General features: G+C 42.9%; 1 protein-coding gene across 1 annotated transcript in view; it reads right to left on the minus strand.

The window, feature by feature from the left end:
- The window catches only part of LOC138596923 (cell adhesion molecule DSCAM-like), a 124,800-nt gene extending 100,908 nt beyond the window's left edge, over window positions 1-23,892 (minus strand). The window contains exon 1 of the mRNA XM_069668401.1: window positions 23,477-23,892. Coding sequence (XP_069524502.1) covers window positions 23,477-23,519 — 43 coding nt within the window. The 5' untranslated portion in view covers window positions 23,520-23,892. The remainder of the gene's footprint in view (window positions 1-23,476) is intronic.
- Window positions 23,893-25,177: the final 1,285 nt, after the last annotated feature.

Here is a 25,177-nt window from a genome sequence, read left to right on the forward strand (position 1 = left end):
GTTTAGTGAGCTCCCTGGTCTCCACCACATGACGCGTTTCAAGTACTCTGGCGGAGGTTTTCCAGGGCCCATTGGAGAAGCGGATAGCGTCCTCCAAAGGCACAGAGCATTGCATTTTTTTCTACCATAATGGCATTAGCTCCCCATAATAGCATGATAGGACTGAGGTTGAAAACTGGCCCTGTAAGTAGATTTTGGTTCATTTTGTTGAAATCATTTTTATCTGCATATAAAATATAATTTGCTACTTTAAAAATGATGATTCCACAGTGACCAATGAGATGACTAGAAAAGTATTTACAGTATAGGCCTGAAAGCTAACCGTAGCAGTGGTATTCTGCGAGCAGCCTCTGTCAGTCACACACTGTAAATATTTCAGGATCTCCTCAGCATCCTCAGTCTGAGCGCTCTCTGTTGTGGGCTCTCCCTCCTGTCGCCCGCCCGCCCGCCTGCCTGCCTGTGCGACAGCTGCCAATCCCCCCTCCCCGGAGACCAAACATTTTAGCGCTTCATAAATTCCTAATGAGCGCGCTCAAATCACCGGCCACTTCCACCCACCGGTCGTTCAACCTGTTACGACAAACAAACACCACGGCGTACACATGTTTCTGCACATTTGGAGCCGCGCTCACTTCACACATGCAGGACTCTGAGGGCCGGGCCCGGAGGTGTTGAAAGGAGAGGGGTTGTAGTTGTCGACAGCTACAAGACTGAAGTTTCTTATCCAAGAGGAGGAGAGAGAGGGCAGAGGAGCCATGACACAGGGCAGCTCGGGGTTTGTTTGTTTGTTTTATTGATCGAAGGTTTGGCAGTGATGAAACCTGAGCATGAACGACCTCAAAACACAGAGAGGCAAATATTTAGGTATCATTTAAAACGGTTGCACGAAGGTCCATAAGTTATTCACAGCTTCATTATTAGATCAGGGCTGCAAGCCTTTTAAATCACATATAAAACCCCTGTTTTTAATTTGCTTTTCAGTGTTTAACGAGGTTTCTTTAAGTCGTACTCTCTTTGTCTTTTGTAATGTATTTACTTTTTATGGCTCTGCTTTCTCTCCGTTTTAAATTCACACTGTTTTAATGTAAAGCACTTTGTAAGTGTGTTTTAAAAGCTGCTCTTTAATTAAAGTTTATTATCTTTACTATTATTTGAAAAGGCTGGTAGACTTAAAACATTAAGGACCACCAGAACAAGTCTGCTGATAACGTCGGGCAGCACACCGGCACCTATGGCTATAAACGGTAATTGCAGGAGCACACTTCCCAGATATCCAGACAGTGCTGCATGTGTGACGTCCACGGTTGGCTTCGGTTGTAACTCTTGATTTTCCTGGCTGACGGTCGCTTTCCTTTTCAGACTGTTTGCTTCATCTGAGCGTCGAATTAGTTTCTTTTTCTTTGGATTTTCACTTATTGTTTCTTTTCTTTGTTTGTTCAGCCATAGTAGATTACTGTTTACTCGCAACACTTGCAGAGAGCGGAAAAGCAGCTGCTTAGCTCCGCCTACCCTCTCTGGCAGACCAACCACTGCTGGCTGATGGAAAAGGCGTCACTAACTGGGCGCCGCTTGTGATTCTTTCCGCTAAAGTCGCCACAGACACCCAGTCTGTAATACTGCAAATGCAAAGGCTTTCATCAGTGGGCCATAGGCTCAATCATCATTGTGTTACCTCATTCAGTGATAGATAGAGACTGAAGAGACATCTATTTACATGAAAATCTTCGAGATTATCACTTCAAAGAAAACATGAATTAAACATTTCCAGCAAAGACAAAGTATGGCTCCATATTCCTACAGAATGATTCAATGATTACTAACAATAATTCATTTGGTAAGTGTTAATCAAATATACATGCAGCTTAAGTGTTGCTGCATTAATAACGTATATGAAAGAGCAGCGCTGTAAAGGCATTGATTATATGCAAAAACAGGCATATTAAACGGCTCACTACCCGTAATGATACATGAAGAACTTATCAAGGGTTAATTTACGACCATGTAATCACACAGAGTAACAGCTTGTCAGAGGTTTTCTCGAGTAGAACAATCTGCCATCGAGATGATCATAAAATCTCAGCATCTGTTGTGAGTGGCAGGGAGCCACTGAGGCTGTTTGGCTGATCACAGGATGAAGATTAAACTCATTGTATTTAATCTGGATCAAAAACAGACGTATGGCTGGAATTATCGGGGTACAAACACGAGAGGCTGTGACGCTTCAGTCTTACTGCACAGAGAGGAGCTGACCGTTGAGTTGACCACCTTAACTGTAACATATAACAGCTTTTAGCTTAATAATATAACACACCTATAAGAGATGTGTTATACTATAAATATGGATGCTAAAAACAAACATATTTACATAATTTTACATTGACATTTAATAGGTTATCAAGGTTGGTATGCACTAATCATGTGGACCTATAGGTGTTCTGGTGTGTTCTGTGATGTTATCTTGTCTTTTTGTGAGGACCCTTGATTTGTGTTCATATTACAAAGTATGTATAATTCTGTTTCACAAACAGGTCTTTCTTTTACTGTAAAGGTGGGGTATGTTATTGTTGTTGTTGTTGTTGTTGTTGTTGTATTTGTGGGCCCCACCAGCTGCATGTAATGGTGTTGTTGCTCAATTTCTTTTAAGCGCACACACAGAGATATTTGCTGAATTTGACAAAGTGTGTATTGGGTTAGAATCACACTCATTAAGTTACAAAAATACAGTAAAATACATTTATGTGAAGTTTTCAAACTTATTGTTAATCATCATGAACCTCATTGTGTAGCTGTGTAACATTCAATGGTCTATGGAAATGTATTGACAGAAATCAAACCATTGGCCTATAGAATGATTTTTACATTATAAAAATAAACGCAGGTATGAAGTGTTAATAAACACCAATGACTGAACTATTTAAGAGTTTCGGGCTTTCTTGGAAATTTTGTCTGAACTATGAGACAGTCCCCAATCGCTGAGCTCATTAGCTACCGTCTGAGGTTGAGTAAGGTCCTGGGGTGACCGCCAACATTTCAGGGTCGATATTCTGATAACTGATAACAGATATCGAGGCCCAGAATCCAGTCAAGTCCAATTCAGTCCAGTCCTGCTGCAACTTGCAAAGCTAGAAGGGAGTCGGTCTTGAGAGACTAGGTCTACGACTGGATTGTAATCTGCACTAATAAGCAGATGTCTGTTTATAGACATTTAAAAAAAGCTTAATTATAGTCCCAATATAGCTGATGGCTCTGGGGATTCAGCCAATGAGTTTTGGTCTTTCCATATAGATTGTTTTCCTGCATATAAAGCCCACTCAAATGTTATTGTCCAGATATGCAGAGATCAGACACTTCCTAATATCAGCTACTCAGTTTTTTGTCTACTGTCAGGTAAACAAGGTGCCATGCTTCGGAAAAATAACAGCTGTGTATCTGTCTTTGAAAGCTTGATTTGAGCATTATTCTGCACTGACCAAGGAGACAGTGGGCGATAAAAACTAATGGAAATAGAATAAATAGAAACATCTTGTTCTAAGTACAAATTCCGTTGATATCCAAATCATGTACTCCTGTTTTTGTGCGTCCCTAGTTTAGCAACTTGTAATATATATTTAGCTGTAATCAGGGACATGAATCGAGGCATTGTGATGGTGCTGCCGTATCTAACACTCTGTAAAGGAGGACAAACAGACTGTCTGTGTTTCAAAGGTGACTGAGCGAAGAAGAGAGGCCGCCTCATAACTGCTTTTGTTTCAATCTGCTTTGCACCAACTCATGAAAAATTGAGGCCCTCCCCACCACCTCCACCTCCCCCCACCCCCCGTCCACCACCCATTTCTGGGTGGCTGATTCCTTCAGATGGAAAAGCCTGATGGACGCAGAACCCTGCCAGATCCCAATAGTTCAGATAGATACAGTGGGAGTGCATGTATTTTTCAGTGCAATGCCAAGGAAAACAGTGAGGGTGGGGGGTTGAGTGGGGAGGCGGGTGAGCTGGAAAGCACTCCGACAAAGACACGCAGGCTGCTATAAACAGAGACTGAAGAGAAAGTGAAGAAAGGGAGAGATGTCATGGCTGAGGTCAAAGGTGTAAGGCTCCATCTCAGTCGTATCCCCCAACCTCCTTCTAATAACTACTTTCGTTTTCCTTTATTCCTTTTCTCTTCATTCCTTCTGTATTTGTCTGCTTGTGTTCCTCTCTAACCTTCATCTCTCCTTCACGCTCCTCTGACCCCGTCTCTCACATTCTGACTTGCTCCACCTTTAGACGAGGACGCAGGTGCAAAAAAACACACAATGCATGTGAAGGAAGAGAAGCAGAGAAGAAGCGTCTGTATCACCCTGCATTCGGCTGCCCATTGACATCAACTGTATTACAGTGCAGCCTAAAATCAAAGTTCTGTAGCTCGAGCAGGGTTATAAACACATTTTATTAATAAACTTATGGTTTAAGATATTTAGAAATTAAAATCGATTTACTTTCACTTGGGTAAGTAAGGCACAGTGCTGCCAATGTTTCTCTGAGCTCCTGTAGCTCATAGTAAGGTGAAGGTTCTGCTCACACAGGTAAAAAGACGACATGGCGGCATGTGCTATATGAAAGGGCTCAGTTTATGCAGCGTCAAGGAAAGTGCATTTTGCATTTAAATAAATGTCTGTTAAGTCACTATCTATCGCCGAACGAGGTAACAATGGGGCGGCTGTGGCTTAGTGGTAGAGTCGGTCGTCTTTCAATCGGAAGGTCGGATGTTCGATCCCAAGCAGCTTTGAGTGGTTGTAAAGATACTACTACTATATAAGTACAGTCCATTTACAATGGTGGTTGAGCCCACTGATGAAAGCCTTTGCGTTTGCAGTATTACAGACTGGGTGTCTGGTGCACGTTTTCCAGTGGTTGGTCTGCCAGAGAGGGTAGGCGGAGCTAAGCGGCTGCTTTTCCGGTATATCTACTATGGCTGAACAAACAAAGAAAAGATGGATGACTACAGATACAACTTCAACAATAAGTGAAAATCCAAAGAGAAAGAAACAAACTCGACGCTCAGATGAAGCAAACAGTCTGAAAAGGAAAGCGACCGTCAGCCAGGAAACTCAAGAGTTACAACCGGAGCCAACCGTGGACGTCACACATGCAGCACTGTCTGGATATCTGGGATATCTATCCCGCAATTACGATTTATCGCCAATGGTGCCACCAAAGAGAACGAAACTGAGATCTTCGAGATTACCACTTCAAGCAAATTACTGTGCTAAAAAACTACTGTGGCAACTAAAAGCAGCAGCATAAGTCACTTATTCAGCATGTCAGCTGAGTGGGAGAAACGTGCGATTGGTTTGAAAACCGGCTCGTACATTCATACATTTGTCCTGTTTAAGACTACAGAGACTGACACATTTGACCAAACTTGGAACCACTTACACAATGAAAAAGTGAAATGGTCGACACTACTTGCACTATATTTCCTTTGACTCCTCTCTGAGAATGATCTAATAGAGCAGAAATTACATAAACGTAATTTGTCTATTTAAAACGATTCTATTTGAATATTCAGTTGTAAATGAACAGCTGAAGACAAACCAGCCTGATTTGTTACAATGCTTGGTTTCAGGCGAAGGAGACAGTGTGTGGGAGGCTGTTGGCTGTCATCAAGTGTGTTTGTGTTCAGCACCGTTAAATAATAATCTCATTAACAGCTGTCATAAAATAGTAAGATGTAACACGTACAAATGCACATCTCAGAGATATGCAAGGCATTGTTTTTGCAGGGGGTAGGCGCTCTTTTGAGGATCTATTGATAAAACTGGGAACACAGGAGGAAGATCAAAACAAGAGCGGGCTGAATCTTAAAACAGGAGATGAAAGATTTATGTGGACCCTATCGATAGTCGGTCGGCCGTCAGCCCCGCTGCAGGATTAAGGCTGCAGTCTGCAACACTTTGGTCCACATCTCAAAGGGCTTCTGTCTCTGGTGATAAAGCTGCTTTTCTGAATCTCACTTTAAAATGAATTATCTTCTTTAGATGTTGCAAATGCTGATTGAATGAAAAACACATGATTGGGCTGTTCTCTTTACATGCTCTCATACACTGAAGAGAATCTGAAGAATCTATTTCTGCAATCATATGTTTCGCCTTTAGGTTAGCATTGCCAGCAGCTAGCTTTGTGAATGATGTCTTAGTGTGTGTTACTTCAAAAGAGGCAACGCACTGCCAATGGATGAATTTTAGACTTGAGGGAGGCCATCTTGTAGTTCTCTAGCATGACAGCGCAGCCATGCTAATGTCGCTAGCGGTTGCTTCATCCTTATGCGTTGGGTCTTTCTTTGTCTGCTTTGTGAATTTACTTTTTTCGTGAAGCCTTTAGTTGCTTAATAGTTTTGCAGAGAAGCAGCAGAAATTTACTTAGAGAATAATGGTGTCTCCAAAGAAAATAATGCAGAAAATATGTTTATTTCAATATGTCTATATATGTCAATGAAACATTAAAGGAGCAGTTCTCCCCTGGAAAAAGCCCCTGTCAGTCAAAGCTGGTGTTCTCTGTAATCGATTGGCGCCATAGCTGTGGAGAAAGTTGTACAAATAGCTCATGGTTTTGCCCATTCTACATTCCTACAACACCCAGCATGCATTGCGCCCTTCCCTCTGAAAGGAACAGCCCAGCGCGAGACGCTGGAGTGAAATACTACAGTTTCTCTACAGGCAACGGCTCAGAGCGGAACAGAATCAGAAATACGACGAGAATATCCCAGGGGATCGTCTAAAAAATCTTCAGGTCTGCAGGCTACATTTCAAACCTGACGATTTTGAATGAGACATGGCATCGAATGCGGGCGTCCTAGATTGAGGGAGTCTAGTTGAGCATGCTCCTTGCCGGAGGTTTTCCAGTGCCCATTGGAGAAGTGGATAGCGTCCTCCAAAGGCACAGAGCCAAATTGCATTTTTTTTCCTATCATAGTGGCATTAGCTCCCCATGATAGCATGATATTGACTGAGGTTGAAAATTGGCAAACTGGCCCTTTAAGACACTGGTTTAAAAAAGCCTCTGGTTTGGCAAAGATCCTCACATATATTCACATTTTAGTGATGAACTGTGAGGTGTCGGGTTAAAAGTTTTAAACGAGTGGGAGTGACTCCCCGTCAGCCGAGGTCCTTTTTGTTATATTTATATGAAATTCTTCAGCTGTACAAACTGTACCATTCCTTTCACTCAATCTATGCCAGTCTCCGGCACCACATTCATGCTGTTACAATTTAATGCCAACACCAACGCACTCCCATGCCTGTCATGCCCACACACACACACGCTCTCACTAACAGTCACCATATGCCCGCCTGTGCCGCAGCCTGTCTTAATCGACATCAGTTTTCCATGAGCCAAAACCACAAAGAGGAAAAAGTGATATCGTTCAATTATGAATCGCACACGTGTATAATAGATGGACTCTCTTTTTGACTGTGTTTTCTGTCTTTAAAGCTCAGAGGAGGGGGCAGGAGGGGAAGGGGTCCTGTTGGGTGAGTGAGGTGACTCCCTTCTTCTTGCTGTGTGAAATAATGCTTGGCACACTCCCAGATGTCAGCTCCTATTGGTGGCAGGCCCCGCTGACGCCTCTAATCGTGGATTGCAGGTGACTCCTGATGCAGTCCTCCCATCGAGGACGACTCTGCTCAAGGGCACCAGACACGCTCCGGTCAAGGAGAGTGCATGCGGGCGTGTCAGAGGGATGTGGGGGGATGAGCGTTAATGTGTAGAAGACCATGAACATCGGGGCTGACATGGGCTCGGCTGACAGGTGACACAGTGAGGAGTCGAGGCAGGCAGTAATGCTGCTGCTTTAGCCTCCAACCACTACAGAGAAAATGTCTTTGTTTCTTCTCGGGTTGCCCCCAGACAATCGACAAACCATGTTAGTCGACAACGTTTTCATTGGTCACAGAAATAAGAAAGCTCAAATAGTAGCTGCTCAAAGCTCTGTGTACTGTTTCCTGGCAAAGCCTTCCCCTTCTGTGGACTTATGGCTAACATATGCATTTGACATTGTCTGGTAGGTTTGTGTCCTCGTGTTGTTAGGTAGTTAGCAGAGTGTGTTAAGAGAAGCTTAGATTCAAGTTAAGTGGTTGTCATTACTAACTTAAGCCAGATATTTAGCTTGTTAGCAGCTACGAGCCGCTAAAGCTAGCTAACTGATCATCCTCAAGAAATCTGGCTGGCCAATACAGTTCGGAGGACCTACTGTGAAGGGGCGATGTTATCGTGTCGTAACATGAAACAAAACTTTATCTTTGCTGGGTTTTTTTACACATTCAGAATTATTTGAGCTGTAGCCGTTAGCATGGTGGTTAGCAGGCGGCTCCCTTCCCTGCTTGTAAAAATGTGTCTTTTAAAGGCTCACTTTAAAGTTTAACAATGAACTTAAACCATTTCCTGTTGCCACAAAAATATCCATCTAGATAATAAATATTCATTTTCATAAACCTGTGATTTCTTGAATAATGGCTTAAACTAACGGCTACTAGCCTACTAGGAAAATCTTAAGTGTGGGGAGGAAATCTTCAATATTCAGATATATTCCAAAGTAAAGACCAAGATTTGATAAGGCACCGTTGGCAAAGATCCTCCATAACTCTCCTCTTGCAAAAGAATAAACAAACCAGCCTTTTATTTTCCCTGTGATGAGTTCAGTCTGAGCTGTCTAACAATGTCCATCAGCGGTTGCTTCCAAATCACCCAGGCAATTTATTTAAGTAAAAGTCTGATCAATACAGGTCCTACCAACAACACAACATAAATAGGCCTGTGCATTAGCGCACTGATGTGTCAGGGGCTTTTTAGCTCGCCTGTGTTTACCTCAACCAAACACCATTAATCAAACGTATGGATGAATGCGCTCTGCAGCCTCTTGTTCTCCTGTTGAAAAGACTGAAACCTCATAGATGCTTTATATTATTTCATAATGTCCTTCTGCACCAACAGCCTGATATTCACCCTGTCTTTCTCTTTTATCACACTGAATGAGTTATTAGCCACAACATGTCTGCCCTGCTCAAGGCTGCTAATGTATTTAAACATTGCAGTGTGATTGGCTCTCAGCCACAGTGTGGCCCTCACCAGGTCAGAGAGCTCCGTGGTGCTACAGCGGGCATCAAGGCATCAAGACATTAGGGCGACTCCACTGGGGCAAACAGGCACTGAACCACACTGACAGCTCATGGCAGGCTGTGCAGGTAATTAAGGCAGAGCTCTGCAGAGACCGCCTGGGGAGGGGAGAGCGGGGGGTGGGGAGTGCAAAAGGGGGAGGGGTAAGGAGGGGCTGGAGATGGGGTGGAGGACAGGACGGCCTCATGATGACAGTGAGTAAGCATCCAGGCCCCCCTCCTCTCCTGCCTGGGGGCTTACACAATAAGCGGTAAAGAGAAGTGCTGCGCTGATCGCAGAACAGGGTCCCCTCACTCGCCCAAATCAGCCGCTCCCATTTTGCCCTCATGAATAATGTTGAGGGGTCGCTCAGTGCCACGCAGCCACTATGTAAAACCAATGATACCCTCCTCTGATGACAACTCTCTGGAGGGCGAGATGAGAGTCGCTGTAGAGTGGGTTAGTTGATGCATATGAACGCTCATTTACATGAAAGCCAACATTAGAGGAGGGAGCTCACATGTGCTGGCTGCTCTTAAGACGTTAATCAGTTACGTCACCGAGATGGAAACGGACAGACGGACCAAGATAGTTTCAGAGAGCGAAAAAACACAGCGGGCTGGCTGAGGAGTAACGAGGAGAAAGTCCTGCGAGTGAGTAAACAAACTAGATCTGCTGCCGCCGCTGAAGCTAATGTGTAAAGGCACATCAAGAGACAGAAGAGAAAGAGGTAAAAACAACCATATGAGACATTCATAATGCTCCATTACCCTGCCTAAGTGACACAGCACAGAAATGACAGAATGTACCCGATGTAGCAACTTCTAATATTATTCCACATGAATATCAAAGTGTGAATCAGAGCTTGATGTACGCGCTGGTTACATCCAAGAGCTCTGGAGCCACAGAAAAGAGCTCAAACACTGTGTTACTGAGGGAATGTATTCCCATAACATACAGTAGCCAACGTACCTGTCATCCGAACCTCATGATGATAGATTTAGCGTACTGGAACTTCTCATATCAATCCTGATACCTAATTTAAGTATTGGCTGAGTACCTCTGAGATACCAGTGCAATAAAAATACATACATCTGTACACTACTAACCCTGCATGGCTGTGATATGCTTGCTCTCATGTTTGTATGTTCTGTCTTTGTACAGCCACGCTAAGCTAACGTAAGCAGCAGCAGCTCGGCTTGCAGCCTCTCCTGACATCTGATAAACCCTGATTGATGACCCTCTTTGAATATCCTTACCTTCAAATAAAAGAATATAGGCTTCAAATGAGTGATGGGGAAACGCTGATTGCTGACATTTAGCTAGCTTACTCTCTGCTAGCAATGCTCTGTTGTTTTTTGCTATTGTGACATGTTAATATACCTTACACCAGTTATTTTCCTGCTTTGAATGGAATTAAACACAAGGCGTTTGTGCTCCAATCATAAGGATAAGCACTCTGTGATGAAACCCCTCCCCTTGTGTCCTCATCCTAATACTTATAATTAACGTACCCCATTACCCTTAGTGGTCATAGCAACCCAAGCAGCATTGCCATCTTCAACTGACCCAGTAGTACAACAGTATTTGCTAGAAGCTATGACATTTATAATGAGTCTGTGGGCTACTGTTTTGGAGAAGAAACAAGTTCATATGTTTTGGGGGGGGGTTGTAGAAGATGGAAGTGGATCACTGCATTGCCGTACTCACCAGTACCAGATACCCATTTTAGGTGGTTTAGGTGGTAAATTCTACAAACTGAAGAGGCACATAAAAATGACTCTCATTGACTTCAAGGTGGTGCTGAAACAAACAAGTTTCCGATTTTGGAACTGGCTCAAAAATGGCTCGGCTAAGAGTCAAATATGTCAAATTTTCACTGTTTTTCGAATCCTGTTTTCGACATATTGTTATGAACCACTGGGCTCATTGTCCGAGAACATGGAAACTGTATTCCCTAATGGCAGTGGCCTCTTTCAGCAGGATAATGCGCCCTGCCACACTGCAAACATGGTTCAGGAATGGTTTGAGGAACAACGAGTTCAAGTTGTTGACTCAGCCTCCAAATTCCCCAGATCTCAATCCAATCGAGCGTCTGTGGGATGTGCTGTACAAACAAGTCCGATCCATGGAGGCCCCACCTCGCAACTTAGAGGACTTAAAGGATCTGCTGCTAACGTCTTGGTGCCAGATACCTCAGCACACCTGCAGAGGTCTAGTGGAGTCCATGCCTCGACGGGTCAGGGCTGTTTTGGCGGCAAAAGAAGGAACGCTATGCTGGTGGTCATAATGTTATGGCTGATCGTTGTAGTAAGAGTCATCTACAAACTTTGCTGTTAAAGATATTTAGGTATGACCCATTTTAATTATAGAAGCCAATCCACGTTTCATCACAATAGCTACAGATGTACTCATGTGATACATGTTTTCAGTGAAGGTCAAAGCTACACCAAAAGTAGATTTATATATCTCAGCATAGCGTCAGCATACTGTGATGACTGGGATGAATGATAATAAAGAAAAGCCAGCGTTTTCCCTCTTGTAGACACAGGAATGTCTGAACAGTCGCACATCACTTGACTGTGATTTGTATGCGATATATCCCAGCACATTATACAATGAGCATGCTTTTAGAGAGCCAAAGAGAGGCTTTACTTCTATTTCAGTAAAATCCTCACCACCTCTGCTTGCTGTACTGTCGAGTGCAACTCTGACTGACTGAGCTGATAGACAGAGAGGATGAGAGGGGGGAGGAGGATCTCAGGTGAGCTGAGAGGGGCGACATTAAACCCAGCAGGGAGGGATGAACCAGGAGATTAGCTGGAGGAGGAAGGCTGACAGCTTTAAGAACATCTACATATTATATACGACAGAGGAGAAGAGGAGCCTATAGCATAGCTTAGAAGCATGCTTCTAACATACATCTGGAAAGAATAATTACAACATTAAGTACAAACACAGTTTCATCATTTCTATCCTTCAATAGTTCCAACAGTGCAGCAGGAAGCTAACTGAGGTGAAACCTGCTGAAGAGAATGGTCTTTGCAATCAAAAACAATCGGTAAATAATCAGCTTTCTTCTCTGTGATGCTCTTCATGACTAACCTGTTATTTTGGAAATACATTTGAAATTATTTGACATATTACTGAAGGCAACTGGTGACTAAACACGTTGACCTGAGTGACTGACAGCTAAAAAAGAAACAAGACTGGTTAGCAAACCACTGACCTAAAATGTGGCTGGTAGATGTTTACTGAAGATCAGGCAGCGCTGAGATGTCTGCCTGACTTTTCGTAAAGTTACCTCACCAGTCGTGTGTCCATTCAAAGACACGATGAACCAGCTAACATAGCTGGTTAGTGGAGCAGGAGAGGCATTTCTTGTAGAGCCTAATCGATATATCTGTCAGACAAACTTATTGAGCCTATTACAGATATACTGATATCTTTAGATACGCTTTCCTCAATATGAAAACTGTTTTTACAGAACATATGATGCAGAAAACAATACTTGGAGTGATTAAGACATGGTGGCAACTAGTTTGTCCAAAAGACCTTTCATTGACTACTTAAGGTGCTTTTCAACCAAAAGTAGGAACCCAGGAACTTCTCTTTAAGGAACAAAAAGGTTCCTGTGGCCCATTGTTGTCTGCGTTTCCACAGCGGCCTAAAGTCCCGGAAAGATTTTTTTCCAGTAGGTGGCAGTAAGAAGAAGATAAAGGCCATACAACAAAGGCCATGCTTTGCCATAAAACGCGAAGAACAGGCCGGTATCATCATTTGTGCGACACTACAGTTAGCCTGTTACCATGGAGGAGATTCACCTTGTGCTGGGTTTGATCGTGCTTTGTTGCATTGCAAATAGTTTCATTGAATCAACACTGGAAAGGACGACGATAACAGTGAGCATGCAGCTGCAGTCTTTTAAACATAGTGGGTGAAATAAAACTGTGAGTACTCGACCAGTCAGAAGCAATCAGCACTGCAGGCTCCGCCCTGAAAGTTCCTGGACCTTTCGAAAGTACTACCCCCCAAGCAGGGACTTTTCAGAGTGTAAATCAATTACCCTGGAACTAAATGTAGACCCTGGTTCCTGCTCTCGAAACGCACAGTGTTCCTCAAAAGGTTCCTAGATCCTGTGGAAAGTTCCTGCAGTTGAAAAAGCACCTTTTGTTTAGCAAACCCAGCACATGTTGCAGAGCATCACAGCTGAGCTGATGTGGTACCCAAAATGCAAAATGTATAATGTTCTATAATAATGTTTATAACGCGAAAGTAGCCTTCTGGGTTCTTTTACATAGTTCAACCAGTAGGGGCATCACAATCTGAGAGCGGGGAAAGGACTTAGTATAGAAGGCCATGACGTGAGAGGGGCTTACACTGATACTAGAATAAATAGGCCTAAAAATTAGGGAAGGAACATCAAGCAACTTTGAACATCAACTCTCACTGGATTTATTTTGGATGAACAGTCTGCGCGTGTGATGAATGTAGCTGTACTCTCCAAGTGGGGAAACTTTAGGATGTTGGAGGACAGCTTACAGGACAACCTGATTTTAAAGTTTTTAACTTCATGTTTTTGCCACTTCATACAGATCATATTCCATAACAATATTCCATAATATTGTTCGAGGCCCCTGCATGCTGCTGCTGAATTGGTACACAATCCTTCATTCCAGCTCATGAAACTATATCTGCTGCCATCATCATACAAGTTTGAAAAATGCCATCAGCCTGGCTCTTGTTTCTTACATGTTATTGAAACAAAACACACCAAGAGAAATCAACGCTCTCACTCATAGTCCTGTCCGATCAGTGCAGCTGTAACATTAGTCCTGCAAAACACTCCGTGCAAGGCTCCTCTTCACTATTGTGTAATATGAAAACTCAGTTTATGTAACAAACACACATGCAGCAGCTTCCTTGGCCTTCTATGAACCAGTGATCTACACTGCAGATATGTGAAGCAGTGAGATGCAGCATTAGTGAATGAAAGGCCCGTTTGGAAGAAAATGTGCTTTTAAATCGTGCAGTCTTAAAACATAAAGAAGAGGAGAAGGTGGCAGGCGGTTGGAATCCTTTAAGAGCCAGAATTGCAAGATAGAAGACATTACTCTGCAGGAAAATGCAGTTTTGTGTCTTTAGCATCCTAAACTGAAGCTTGACATCCCTGCACAATATTCAGCACTACTTTAACATTTTTATGAGACACATTTTGCCCTTAATGTTGATGCACTTCTAACATTGTGTTACAGGCCTTAAAATAGACGAACAAGGAATACATTTGCTTATATCTTCATAATGGGGGTGTTTAATGTGCAAGAAATTAAAAGCAAGTATCTCTAATATTTAAAGTGCATTAGAATGGATAAATATAGTTCTGCAAGGATCAAAATAAAAGCTCCGAGATTTTTAAAGGTTTTTTCTATCTGCATGCTCTTTTATACGCTACAGAAGGAATTTAGCTTTGTTGTGATTTTTTTCTGCATCATCTTGCCATGATGAAAACAAAAGCCTCCTGCAGCACAGAGACAAAGAGGCGAAATAAACTGGCAGTTGACAGTGGAGGGCAAATCAAAGTCCTGGGGTTAAATGGGATTGTGGGTCAGATGACTAGACATGGTTGCCTTTCCGCTCACAGCCATCCTCTTGTGCCTCAGAAAAATATCAACCACCCCCACCCACCATCGCTCTCCCCCTCCATCCCTGCCTCCCCTCCCCTCCTCAGCCCTCCATTTGCCTCAAAGGCGAGAGTGTTTCATCTTCAGTAACCCCACTGCAGGAGAGAGGCCTCCCTTATTGCTGCTATGCAGTGAGCCAATCAGGATGTATGTTTCATTTTTAGAAAGTTTCCTGCATCAAACATCAGATGACTGGTATAGTCTTAATTAAAATACAACGTGTGATACTAAAAGAGGCATAAACAGGCACATAATATAGGCCCTCATTATGTAGTCCTACAGGAGCCTGTCTATACAGCACTACTATAAATCACCCTGATGGATACACAGTCAATTGAGAGTAACAGAGACAGGCAATGGCTGAGAAAATGGCAGCGATCTGCATTAGAGCTGCACTCAATCTGCACACAGATGAGAGTGATCCTTTATTAATCATCATGTTCTCTGTGATCACTCGACCAAAGTACATCAAAAACACTGTTCCATTCATGTTCATAACCACCTCCCAATGCAGCCTTACATACATCTCCTCTGTCCTATACCTGGAGCGTGTGCAGCACACAGCCTGCCCGGCGACAGGCGGCTCTGCAAACACTGCCAGCAAAATACATATGAACGTATTCAGAGCGTTTAGTGCCCGGGATTAATCAAATTATAATTTAATCATCTGATCAAACAGCAATTAGCATAATCACTTCTGGGGAAGGCCTGATAGAGTGGAGACTGGAGCGGAATGGAGCTGGGGGCGAGCAACACTTTAATGAAACATTTGCCCCAATGTTTGAAAATGTTACACGTTTCAGGCTGCAGGAGCAGAGCGGGATTTTGAATGCTAATCAGCACGAGTTTGGTTACGCATGATGAATACGTCCAACAGCCAGCCACATGGGGGAGCATTCCAGTGAGGCCCGGGTCTGATCATTTCTGTTGGTCTTTTGTGGTTTAATATTCAGGTTTTTCTGCACTAAAATGTTGTGCTACTATGTATATTATCTATTTTTAGATAATATTTATAGTTTTATTCAATTCCCATTCTCTATTTTCCATCTTATGGATGTTAATCCTGCTCTTTGGGAGCACCATATTACAGATATTTCAACCAATGTTTCCTCTCTGGAGGCACTCCCATGTTTCACCTCCACATATTTTGTAACACAGATACCTGGCCACCGTAGAGAACCATGCTCCTTCTGCACTTTGCTTTTACTATTTACATTATAAAAGTCTTAATGTGAGCCTTTTCTTACTGTTTACAACCACAAATAATAAAATGTAAAAATAAAACTCTGACCTGATGTATGTGCTGTTAAAGCCCCTTGAGGAGCTCTGTATTTGTTATACCTTTTATGTGATCTAAATGAATCACTAAATAACCACTGCAGTGTACTGACCCCTTTAATTTGTAGATCTCAGAGGGATGTCAGAACTAAGTAAATGATCCATGTTGGGTCTTATTTTGGCTGCACAAACGTTACACAAAGAGTAGACACTGATAGTGTTTTTATTGTGATACTATACTGTAACAAGAAGATGATAAGTAATACTGCAGTGATAGACTTACTTTCGACTGTATATTCAAAACGTGTCATAGTAGCTGAAAGCCTCGATTCAGTCAACAACGGTTTTAGAGGAAATACTTGTCTAACTCCATTATGTAGCAGCTCTGAGCGCAAAGGGATCAGTGTGTCTCAGTGTTTTCAAAGTTAAACATAAACAGTTGTAAGTTGGGCATAAATCGAGCTCATGTCTGTCTGCGTGCAGAAAGGGCTCTTTATCCAAGATGAAACCTTAACTGGATGACACTCTGTGTTGGTCGCTTGGCAAGAACTCCATCACACCTTTCCTCCAAAGAATAACACTCATAATGCAACCACATTTTTTTGCATTAGATAATTCAAGCCATATAAATTCACATTGAACTAAAATATCAGCTTGTAACGTTTTGGGCGAGTATGTTTGGAGCAGAAACAATCCTGATACTCTGAAGGTTCAAAATCAACATTTTCCATCTGATTCTCAACTTTTAATGAAAGAAGAAATCAGGCTTATAAGACTTAACACAAACCCTGATCTCTGGACAAAGGTCAGGGCTATAAATGTCACCCTGCTTCTTAATGTAAACACACATTATTAGATTACATTGGTTGTTTAAGAACAAATTCTGCAGTCAGCTTCAGAGAGTTTGTAGAAATCAACAAATCATGACATGACTGTTTGTGCAATGTGTGTTGCAGCTGCTCTTTTAAGCTGTGTTTGAGCTGTATGTTTTTTATGTTATCAAGTGTAAAATAGAAGGAGCCTGCAGTGATATCTTCATCGATCATGTTCCAGTGTGAGCTGTACAATGAGCACAGAGCGCTGTCCTTTAGTTACAGAGCAGCCAGAGCTAAACTTACATCTTGTTGTACCTGCGCGGCTGCAGCATTAACCTACTGGCCTATTTTACACTGAAAGCTTTCAGACACAAACAACACAACTAATTGTCATCTTGTTAAGTAACCAGTCCAGTTAGGAGACGCCAAACACGATGTGTGCCTTGTGAGTGTTGATGCTGCATCACTGTCGGATTGCACTGTTATACAATCCTGCAATACCCTTCTTGTAAGATACACGTCACACGAAATACAACCCGAAATTCTCGTGTCTAAGCGCTGCAGTCTCGCAAAAGTGTAGCGATGCATCGATCAAATATTGTTCCATTCAAACAGAAAGTGTGCTGCCTGGCTTTGCATGCAAATTCAGTCTCAGCTGATGATTTTAACAAATGAAAGAGCCGTAAAGTCTGATTGAGAGATTTTTGTGAGTATAGCATCTAAAACAATGTTCTGTTTTGTTCTATAAACATTTATTAGCTTGGAAATCTCTTAAGAGCTGCTTTATTATCTGTCTTTCTAATGACTGCAGAGAGTTTTTCTACCCAATTTGCCATGACCTTATAAACTTCAACTTCATATTTGGCTGACATTTCACACATCTGCACTGTTTTCATGTCAGTTGCGTCACAGATTGTCTCTAATAAAGGCATTAAGAAAGAACCCAACCATACAAATATAAAGCAACTAAAAGAAGGCACAAAACATGTAAACAAATTGTGCACTTTTACCACGACAGGACTGAATGATAAAGTCCAAGCAGTATCTTTGTCCTGCTGGTTACACAATAAAGGCTGTTGAGTCTTGTGTGTAAGTGTCTGACATGTTTTGCACTGTGGCTTAAAAAGCACTTTCTGCATGGAGAACTCGGCTGATTTGATATGATTCTCTGAGCGTTAGATACAACATAACACAAGCGGACTCTTTGTCCCTCTTCCCCCTCTCTTCCTCCTCTCTTTCTGCCTCACTACACACCATCATCTCCTTAAGCATTCTGGTCTGGGTTAAATGAAACCTTTAACAGTTCAATGTGCATCCATTAACATATGCTTGAGTCTACTCTCGTCTGAACGGCCAAGCCAAGGCCCGAGCACACACACACACACACACACACAGTGGAGCGGCACAAAAATCTTGACCCGATGGCACTGACAAATCCGGCTGTGATTAGTGAGTCCATGAAAACAGCGTGTCAGTAATACCTCCTAATGTTAAGACTCACGCTAAATGAAAACAACCAAAAAGACCTCCTGAACCTGACTTCCTGAACATGTGAAGGCACTAAAAGAAACCATTTAACCTGTTCATTCGAACAATCAAAATACATGTCAGAGGGAAAAAGTGACTTAAAAAGTGGGTTAAATGAAGGTACGCTCATGTGATAACACACTGCAGCAGTGTCAGTAAACACATTAACACATTAATACAGCGTTCCCAGTGGCCTACATTGTGTTGACTGCTGTGCTGATTCTAATGTGCGTCTGACGAGCGGATCTCGCTTGTTGCTTGCTGATGTGTGTTTCTGTGACTCTGTCAGTGCGCCCCGGCTCGATGTGAAGTGACAGATGTAAACCAAAAGACACCAGTCTGCACAGACCCAGTTTCCCACTGGCCTTAATGTGACCTCTAACCAATGCCAGGATAATCGGACAAAATAATAACCTAATATCAGATTATCAAGCTGGTCTCACTGAGTGGACGAATGTTTCACTTCAAAGCCCCCCCTCCAGAGAAACTCAAAGTGTTTAACCCTGTAAACATCTCCATGTGGTGTTCTTCATGTGCTACAAGACATATCAGGGACAACATCAGCATCATCTCCATGGCTGGGCCTGTCTGCTTTTAACCTGCAGTGTACCAAGGACAGGCTGAACAACACGTTTTCAGATTGGCAGGTTTGAGACGTCACAAACCTAAGGAGCCGATCCGTTAATGGACGGGGTGACGCTATGCATATCATTATGTGTAACCTATGGCAACCACTTCAGCGATGCGCGAGCCAGCTGTAACCGTCATCATCATTTTTGCAAACTCACTACTGACTGCTAACGATAACGTTACTGCTACTACTTACTACATTACAAGCTAGCTAAGTTTCAACAAGTTGCCACTAAACGATGGCAGAGACGTGTTTTATTTTCGTGATGGAGGGGGCGGTTAGACATTTGCATAGTGGGTGGGGACTTTGAAGATTCATGCATTTTTAATGAGGCAGAAGGAGGAGATGCCTTGGGAGGATTTTTTACAGGGTAATTAAACATAATTTGGAGAAAAAACATATCAGACAATTTATTATTTCAAGCAGAACATTTTATATGTCCTAAAACATGACTGGAGCTGCTCTTTAAGCTCAAACAAAGGTAAAAAAAGAGATTCCGGTTTGTTCTGGATGTTGATGGTGAAGCATCCTGCGTGGTTCGGTTCAGGCATCAGCAGCTCGTTAATGTCAGAGAAAGATTTGGTTCAGTTTTAATAAAGTGAACTTGTCCTACAGTGTGCTTCAAGCTACCTTTGACTTTTTCTTCTGCAGTTAAGTTCAACATCTTTCCCTAACCTGGACCAGGTGTTCAAACGTTAGCATACAAAGTGTCAGCTCGGGCTACACCATAAATGATCATTTCATCACCATCTCGATACGAGCACGTCGCAAAACACCTCCTGAGACAAAATGCATAAGAAAAAAACATTTTATTTCCAGATGCCAATTGTTCACACTCACACTCACGTCTGACCCGTCACATGAAGCCGTGCATACATGGGCCATGCTTTCACACCATTTGGCCAATCAGAAGAAGCCTCAGCTTGCCTTCAGCGACCCTTAGAGCCGATATTCACACTTCAAAACTTGTTGGTTTCTCACACTTGTTATCACTATTGCAATATTGAGCAATGTTATCGCACATGGCAGATTTTACTCTTATATTACAATGTTAATCAAGGTTTGCTACAAGCAGATATTGAACTGAAAGGGCAAAATTTATAGGAAAATAAGTGAAAGCTCGTCTGCAAGGGTATAAACATTCTACTTGGCAGAAACATCTTATTGTGTCGCTAAAAAGTACAATTAATAGAGTAGAAATGAGATTTTCAGGAAAAAAAGTTCAGAGCTGATAACAGCTGATGGATATTTACATACATATCTATATTTACTGAACACCAGTTGCTTTGAATTGGTTGAATTAAATGACTACACTGCACTGGATGATGTCCATAGGTGTGCCATCTTTGTTGCAAGCCCTCCTCACCTCTCTGAGCGTTATCAGGGTTAATATCGTCCCCTCTGTGACTCCTGATCAGAATAAACAAACTGCTGCTGACAGTTGCTTTCTGTCTTCAATGCTCTGAAGTCTGTTCAGCATGAAGGAGTCGGTTCAATCTGCAGCCACGACGAACCGAAGCGGGAGAAAAATGCAGGAAGAGAAAGAAAACGCTGCTGCTACATTAATCATGTTTGAAAACTGGATTAAGTCGGACTGAAAATGCTTATGTTTTAATAAGCGGAGGAACCTTTTCTCCAGCAGCCCCTCGCTATCCTAAACTGAAGGCTAAAAATACACACGCACAGAGTGATGCTAAGAGCCAGTTGAGGAGCTCGCTGTATATTTACACAGCTTATTAGTGTCCAATTGAGCATGTGTCAGATTTCCCCCCTCTGGCATAGCTGAGCAAAAACAACATTATGCCGTTCCCCCGATTTTATCTCTTCATCATCGGAATATGTTGTTCCCGTTCCATTTAGCTTTTAATAGACACTTCTGCAAGAGCACTTTAAAGGCTCAAGCACTGCCGGAGTGAACTCCACCACAGATTTTACTCTCCACAGCGCTCAATTGTTTATATCTGCTGTAGATGAGATTGCAAATGTGGGCTCAAATTGGCAAACGGCTATTCAGAGCAAAATGCAGTTTGTGCAGTTGATAGTGTTCATAAAAGAGCCGCGTGAAGCTACAAAGAGCTGCAGGTGTAGTCTTTTTGAAACAATGCAAATATGAACATAAACAGCCAAAGTTCAACCTGATGAGACAAATCAACTGAAGCTTCTGAGCAATCAAGACTTTAAATGAGATCAAGTGTTGAACTGAAATCCATCAGGAAGCACTGCCAGGGTCACCTGAGCAGAGTGCAGCGTTGCCCACACTGCAGCAACACTCATTACCCAGTCTCCATAGAGACAACCTCAGCAGCCTGTACTGGACCCGAGCCCTAAAAGCCTTTATTTCACAAACACACATCTCTCCGTCCAGAAGAGGCACAAAATGTACGATTGTGATGGAAGCGGCTCATTAAGACTCATCTTCGCAGGGCAGCAGAAAGAATACAGTCCAACATCAACAATCACGGCCCTTTGATTCTGTCTGCGCAGGCGATTAAGCGTGCAGGAGAAAAGGAAGAAATACAAAGAAATGGTGTTATAATGCTCTCTGTGTGTTTCTGATTTCTGCCACAAAAGCAACATTTGAATCTGTGAATCAACAGAAAAGGTCAAGCGCCAAATGAACCGAGTCCGTCCATCAGAATGGCACCGCATCAGCAGCGACCACAAACGTAGCATTCATCACAAATCACAAGTGCTGCTGCTGCCATTCAAAGTTTCCATGTAGATGTCTCGAGCAGCAGCCATTTTGCAGCGCTGTAGCCTGGACCAAAGAGACTGAAAGAGCCGTTCAGAAGCACAGCGATGGATTGTGCTCAGCAAACACAGATTTCAGCACGCAGGGAGGTTTAAATGGACATTGGTCGCTCTGTTTCTTGAGATTGTGTCGTCTCAGTTTTACAGAGAGGACTCTTTGCGACATCGCCGCCGCTGCTTCGCCTCCATTCTCTCCTAGAAATAAACACTGCCTTCGTTGAACCCTTCAGCATGGCCACAAAATGGTTTTCCTGTCATCTTTGCTTGACGCATCGCCCTCTGCTCTCACTTTGCATTGTGTCCACTTGTGATTTTTTAACCCCTTTCTTTCCGTCAACCTTTCAAAAGATCTTCTAAATACCCCAATTTTCTTTCAAGCTGATTTCTGCCCCCCAACACGCGCACATCATCCCACCCCCTACCCCACAGCCCCTTGTCCTCCTCATTGCCCCCCCTTCCCTCACACACCCTTCTTGTATTCGCTGTAAAAATCGTTCACCTTTATTCTACCAAACAAACAAAAGGCCTTTATCAGACCCATCTCTCGACAAACCCACTGCGAACGAAATCTGGATGCATTTTGCAAGACGTGCACTTGGGCAAGGGTGATAAGGGCTTGTCTCTTTTTTTTTTCCAATCCAAAATGACTCCATGTCTGTGCTTCTAATATGGCGGGTGCAATGCCAGAAAAAAGCACAGCCAACCTATTTAATCCTTTTTCTAGAAGATACTCGGCACATTTAACAGAGAGCATTCAAACAGGGAATTATACATGCACGTTTTTCAATTTAATACTTAAAATGATCAAACAGATTGACTTATATCAAAGCATGCCAGTAAATAAGCTACATTTTGCATCAACATGCATGCTGGTTCAGGAGTTCCTGAACACAAAATAATTCTGATATCTGCAAAGAAATTATTTCAGCTGTTTTCAATGAATGATTCTGCTGCTTTATTGCAACTTACAGCAGGTTTTAGATTTACATAAACAGATGGTGAATACACCAGATAAATATGCAAATATGTTACAGCAAAATTATTTACTTAAAGATAATTTTTCACAAACTATATGAGTGAAAATGGGATTAAAAACTGTTGATGTGCATATTAAGCGTCTAAAAATGAGGTCTGAAAATGCACCCAGACTCAGGCCTGATGCAGCTTGATGAGAGGCGATGATAATCCTTTATGCTGCACACTGAGAATGTATCTAAATAATTATCAACATTTATTTTGAGGCTAGAATTTCCTTCAAATAAATTCTTATAAAATAAGAAAATAGATTAAAAAGCCTTGTTCCTCATGCAGCACAGGCTGCACCTATCACTCAACCTACATTTCTCCTCTCTCTCTTTCTCTCCCTCTCTGTCCATCTCTGTTTGATAAAAGGTTAATGTTAATAGTGGAAAACACATAAGTAGTTAAACGTTTCTACTCTTAATCTGTATAAAGGTTAATGTGTGAAACTGTTCAACACCCAAAATAACCCCTCTGCCTGTCTCAGGACATAGCAACAGCCTGTTCCTCCGTTTAAAGGGAAAAATCTTTATCCTCAAAGAGGAAAAGCTTGCAGACTATAAGAATCTTATTTCTAGAGTGCGTAATTAACGTAATAATTAACATAAACTTGAAGTTTAACGCGCACAAATGCATCACCTACCATTCAAGATGCACTGGGAAAAGATGAGAGCCAATATCCACATGCCCCGCTCCGTTCAATATCCAAGCTTATGCTTTTTCTTCTTCTCTCCCCGCACTCTTTCTTCTTGTTATTTCTTCCTTTTTATTTCTTCAACAAGTCAATTGCAATGAAAGAAAAAGGGAGCTTGCAAATCTCTCTCCCCCTCTCTCTCTTCCTCTCTCTCTCTCTCTCTCTCTTTCTCTCCCTCTCTTTCTCTCAATCCTTCACGTTGGGAAGAAGAAGAAGAAGAGGAGGAGGTTTGAGCTTCTTGCTGCTGCTGATTGTCTCCTGGTACGGCGGGAGATGGTGTATGATCCACAGCTGTGCGTCTCCCCCTTTTTTTGGACTGACCGCACGGCTCCGCACCGCACCGCGCCGGGCCTCAGTGCAGCCGTCCCCCCGTGTCGGAGCGCTGCTCTGCGTGGATCATGAGGGAGCTCGGCTCGGTGCGCTCCGGTCCAGGTGAGCTGTGCCGCTGCTGCTGCTGCTGAGTCAGAGGCTGGAGACGCATAGGACACTCTGCCTCTGCGCACACCCAACTCCACGGTTAAACAATTAAAACCACAAAACAAAAAACGAAAGGCTCCAAAAATCGTAACAAATAATCAATAAATAATGGATAAATAAATTAGAAGTCTATGCGCTGAAAACAGCCAAACGTGTGATCTCAGGTGTGTGGAGAAAAAAATGCGTAAAAGTTGGATTTTTTTCGAGGATTAAGAGCGCATAGAGTTGATTGTTAGCTGCGCTGGAAACTCATTCTCTCTTCGCCGCCTCTCTCCGTCCGGCGAGCAACAAGCACACGCATCTTCCCCCCGCAGCCGCACACACAAACTGCGCACACTATAGTCCCTGCGCTTAAAACCTGCGCTGCCTCAGAGCACAGTGGAATAAGCCCTCGCCTCCTTCTCCGCAGCCGCCTTTCTCCCTCTCCATTGCCTTAAAGGTGCAGGGGTGGGGAGGTGGTGGTGGTGGGGGGCTGAGGGGGCGCACAGCTGAACCTCTAAAGGAAAAAAAAACAACTCTCTTTTGTTTTTATCACAGAGAAGAGGGATCACAGTGTCCTACTCTGAGAGGAGAGGCTGTACAGTAACATAAGCAAGAGAGAATTAGCCCATGCAGGACATCCTTGTTTGGTTTGCCGGTGCTGTAGCAGGCTGGAGGATGGATGCTGAGGGAGAGAGGGAGGAGGGAGAGGGAGGGAGTGATGTAGGCTACACCTGACTGGATACTATGTAGGCATTTGGTGAGGGAGAAAAAAGGCTAAATTATCTTAATTGGAGGAGATCAGATCCTGTCTTTTAATGTGTTTTCTGGATAATTTATGAGCCCCCAGGGGCATTTTTGGGGATCCTGCCAGCCTTGCCCCTGCATTCATTAATTGACCTTGACAAATATAAGCAGCAACCCCCCCAATGCACCAGGGGGCATCAAACGGCAGCCATGTCAGGCATCCACAGCCCCCCGCGTGCTTCACCTCCATCCAAGGAGGCTGTGGATTAACATGAGAACACAAACGCTGAAGACTTGATCATATGAATATGTTTGATTAGGAATAATAAACTAATATTTAACAATGTCAAAAAAAAACAGTAGCCCTCATGTATCTTTTAAATGATTTGGCCCATCTAAAGAGACGTGACGGCAGCAGGCAGAAGATAAACGCTTCCTCTTGAATCC

This window comes from Semicossyphus pulcher, unplaced genomic scaffold, assembly GCF_022749685.1.
Source record: "Semicossyphus pulcher isolate SPU_LCO1_2020_fin unplaced genomic scaffold, fSemPul1.0.p SCAF_10, whole genome shotgun sequence".
Classification (NCBI taxonomy): domain Eukaryota; kingdom Metazoa; phylum Chordata; class Actinopteri; order Labriformes; family Labridae; genus Semicossyphus; species Semicossyphus pulcher.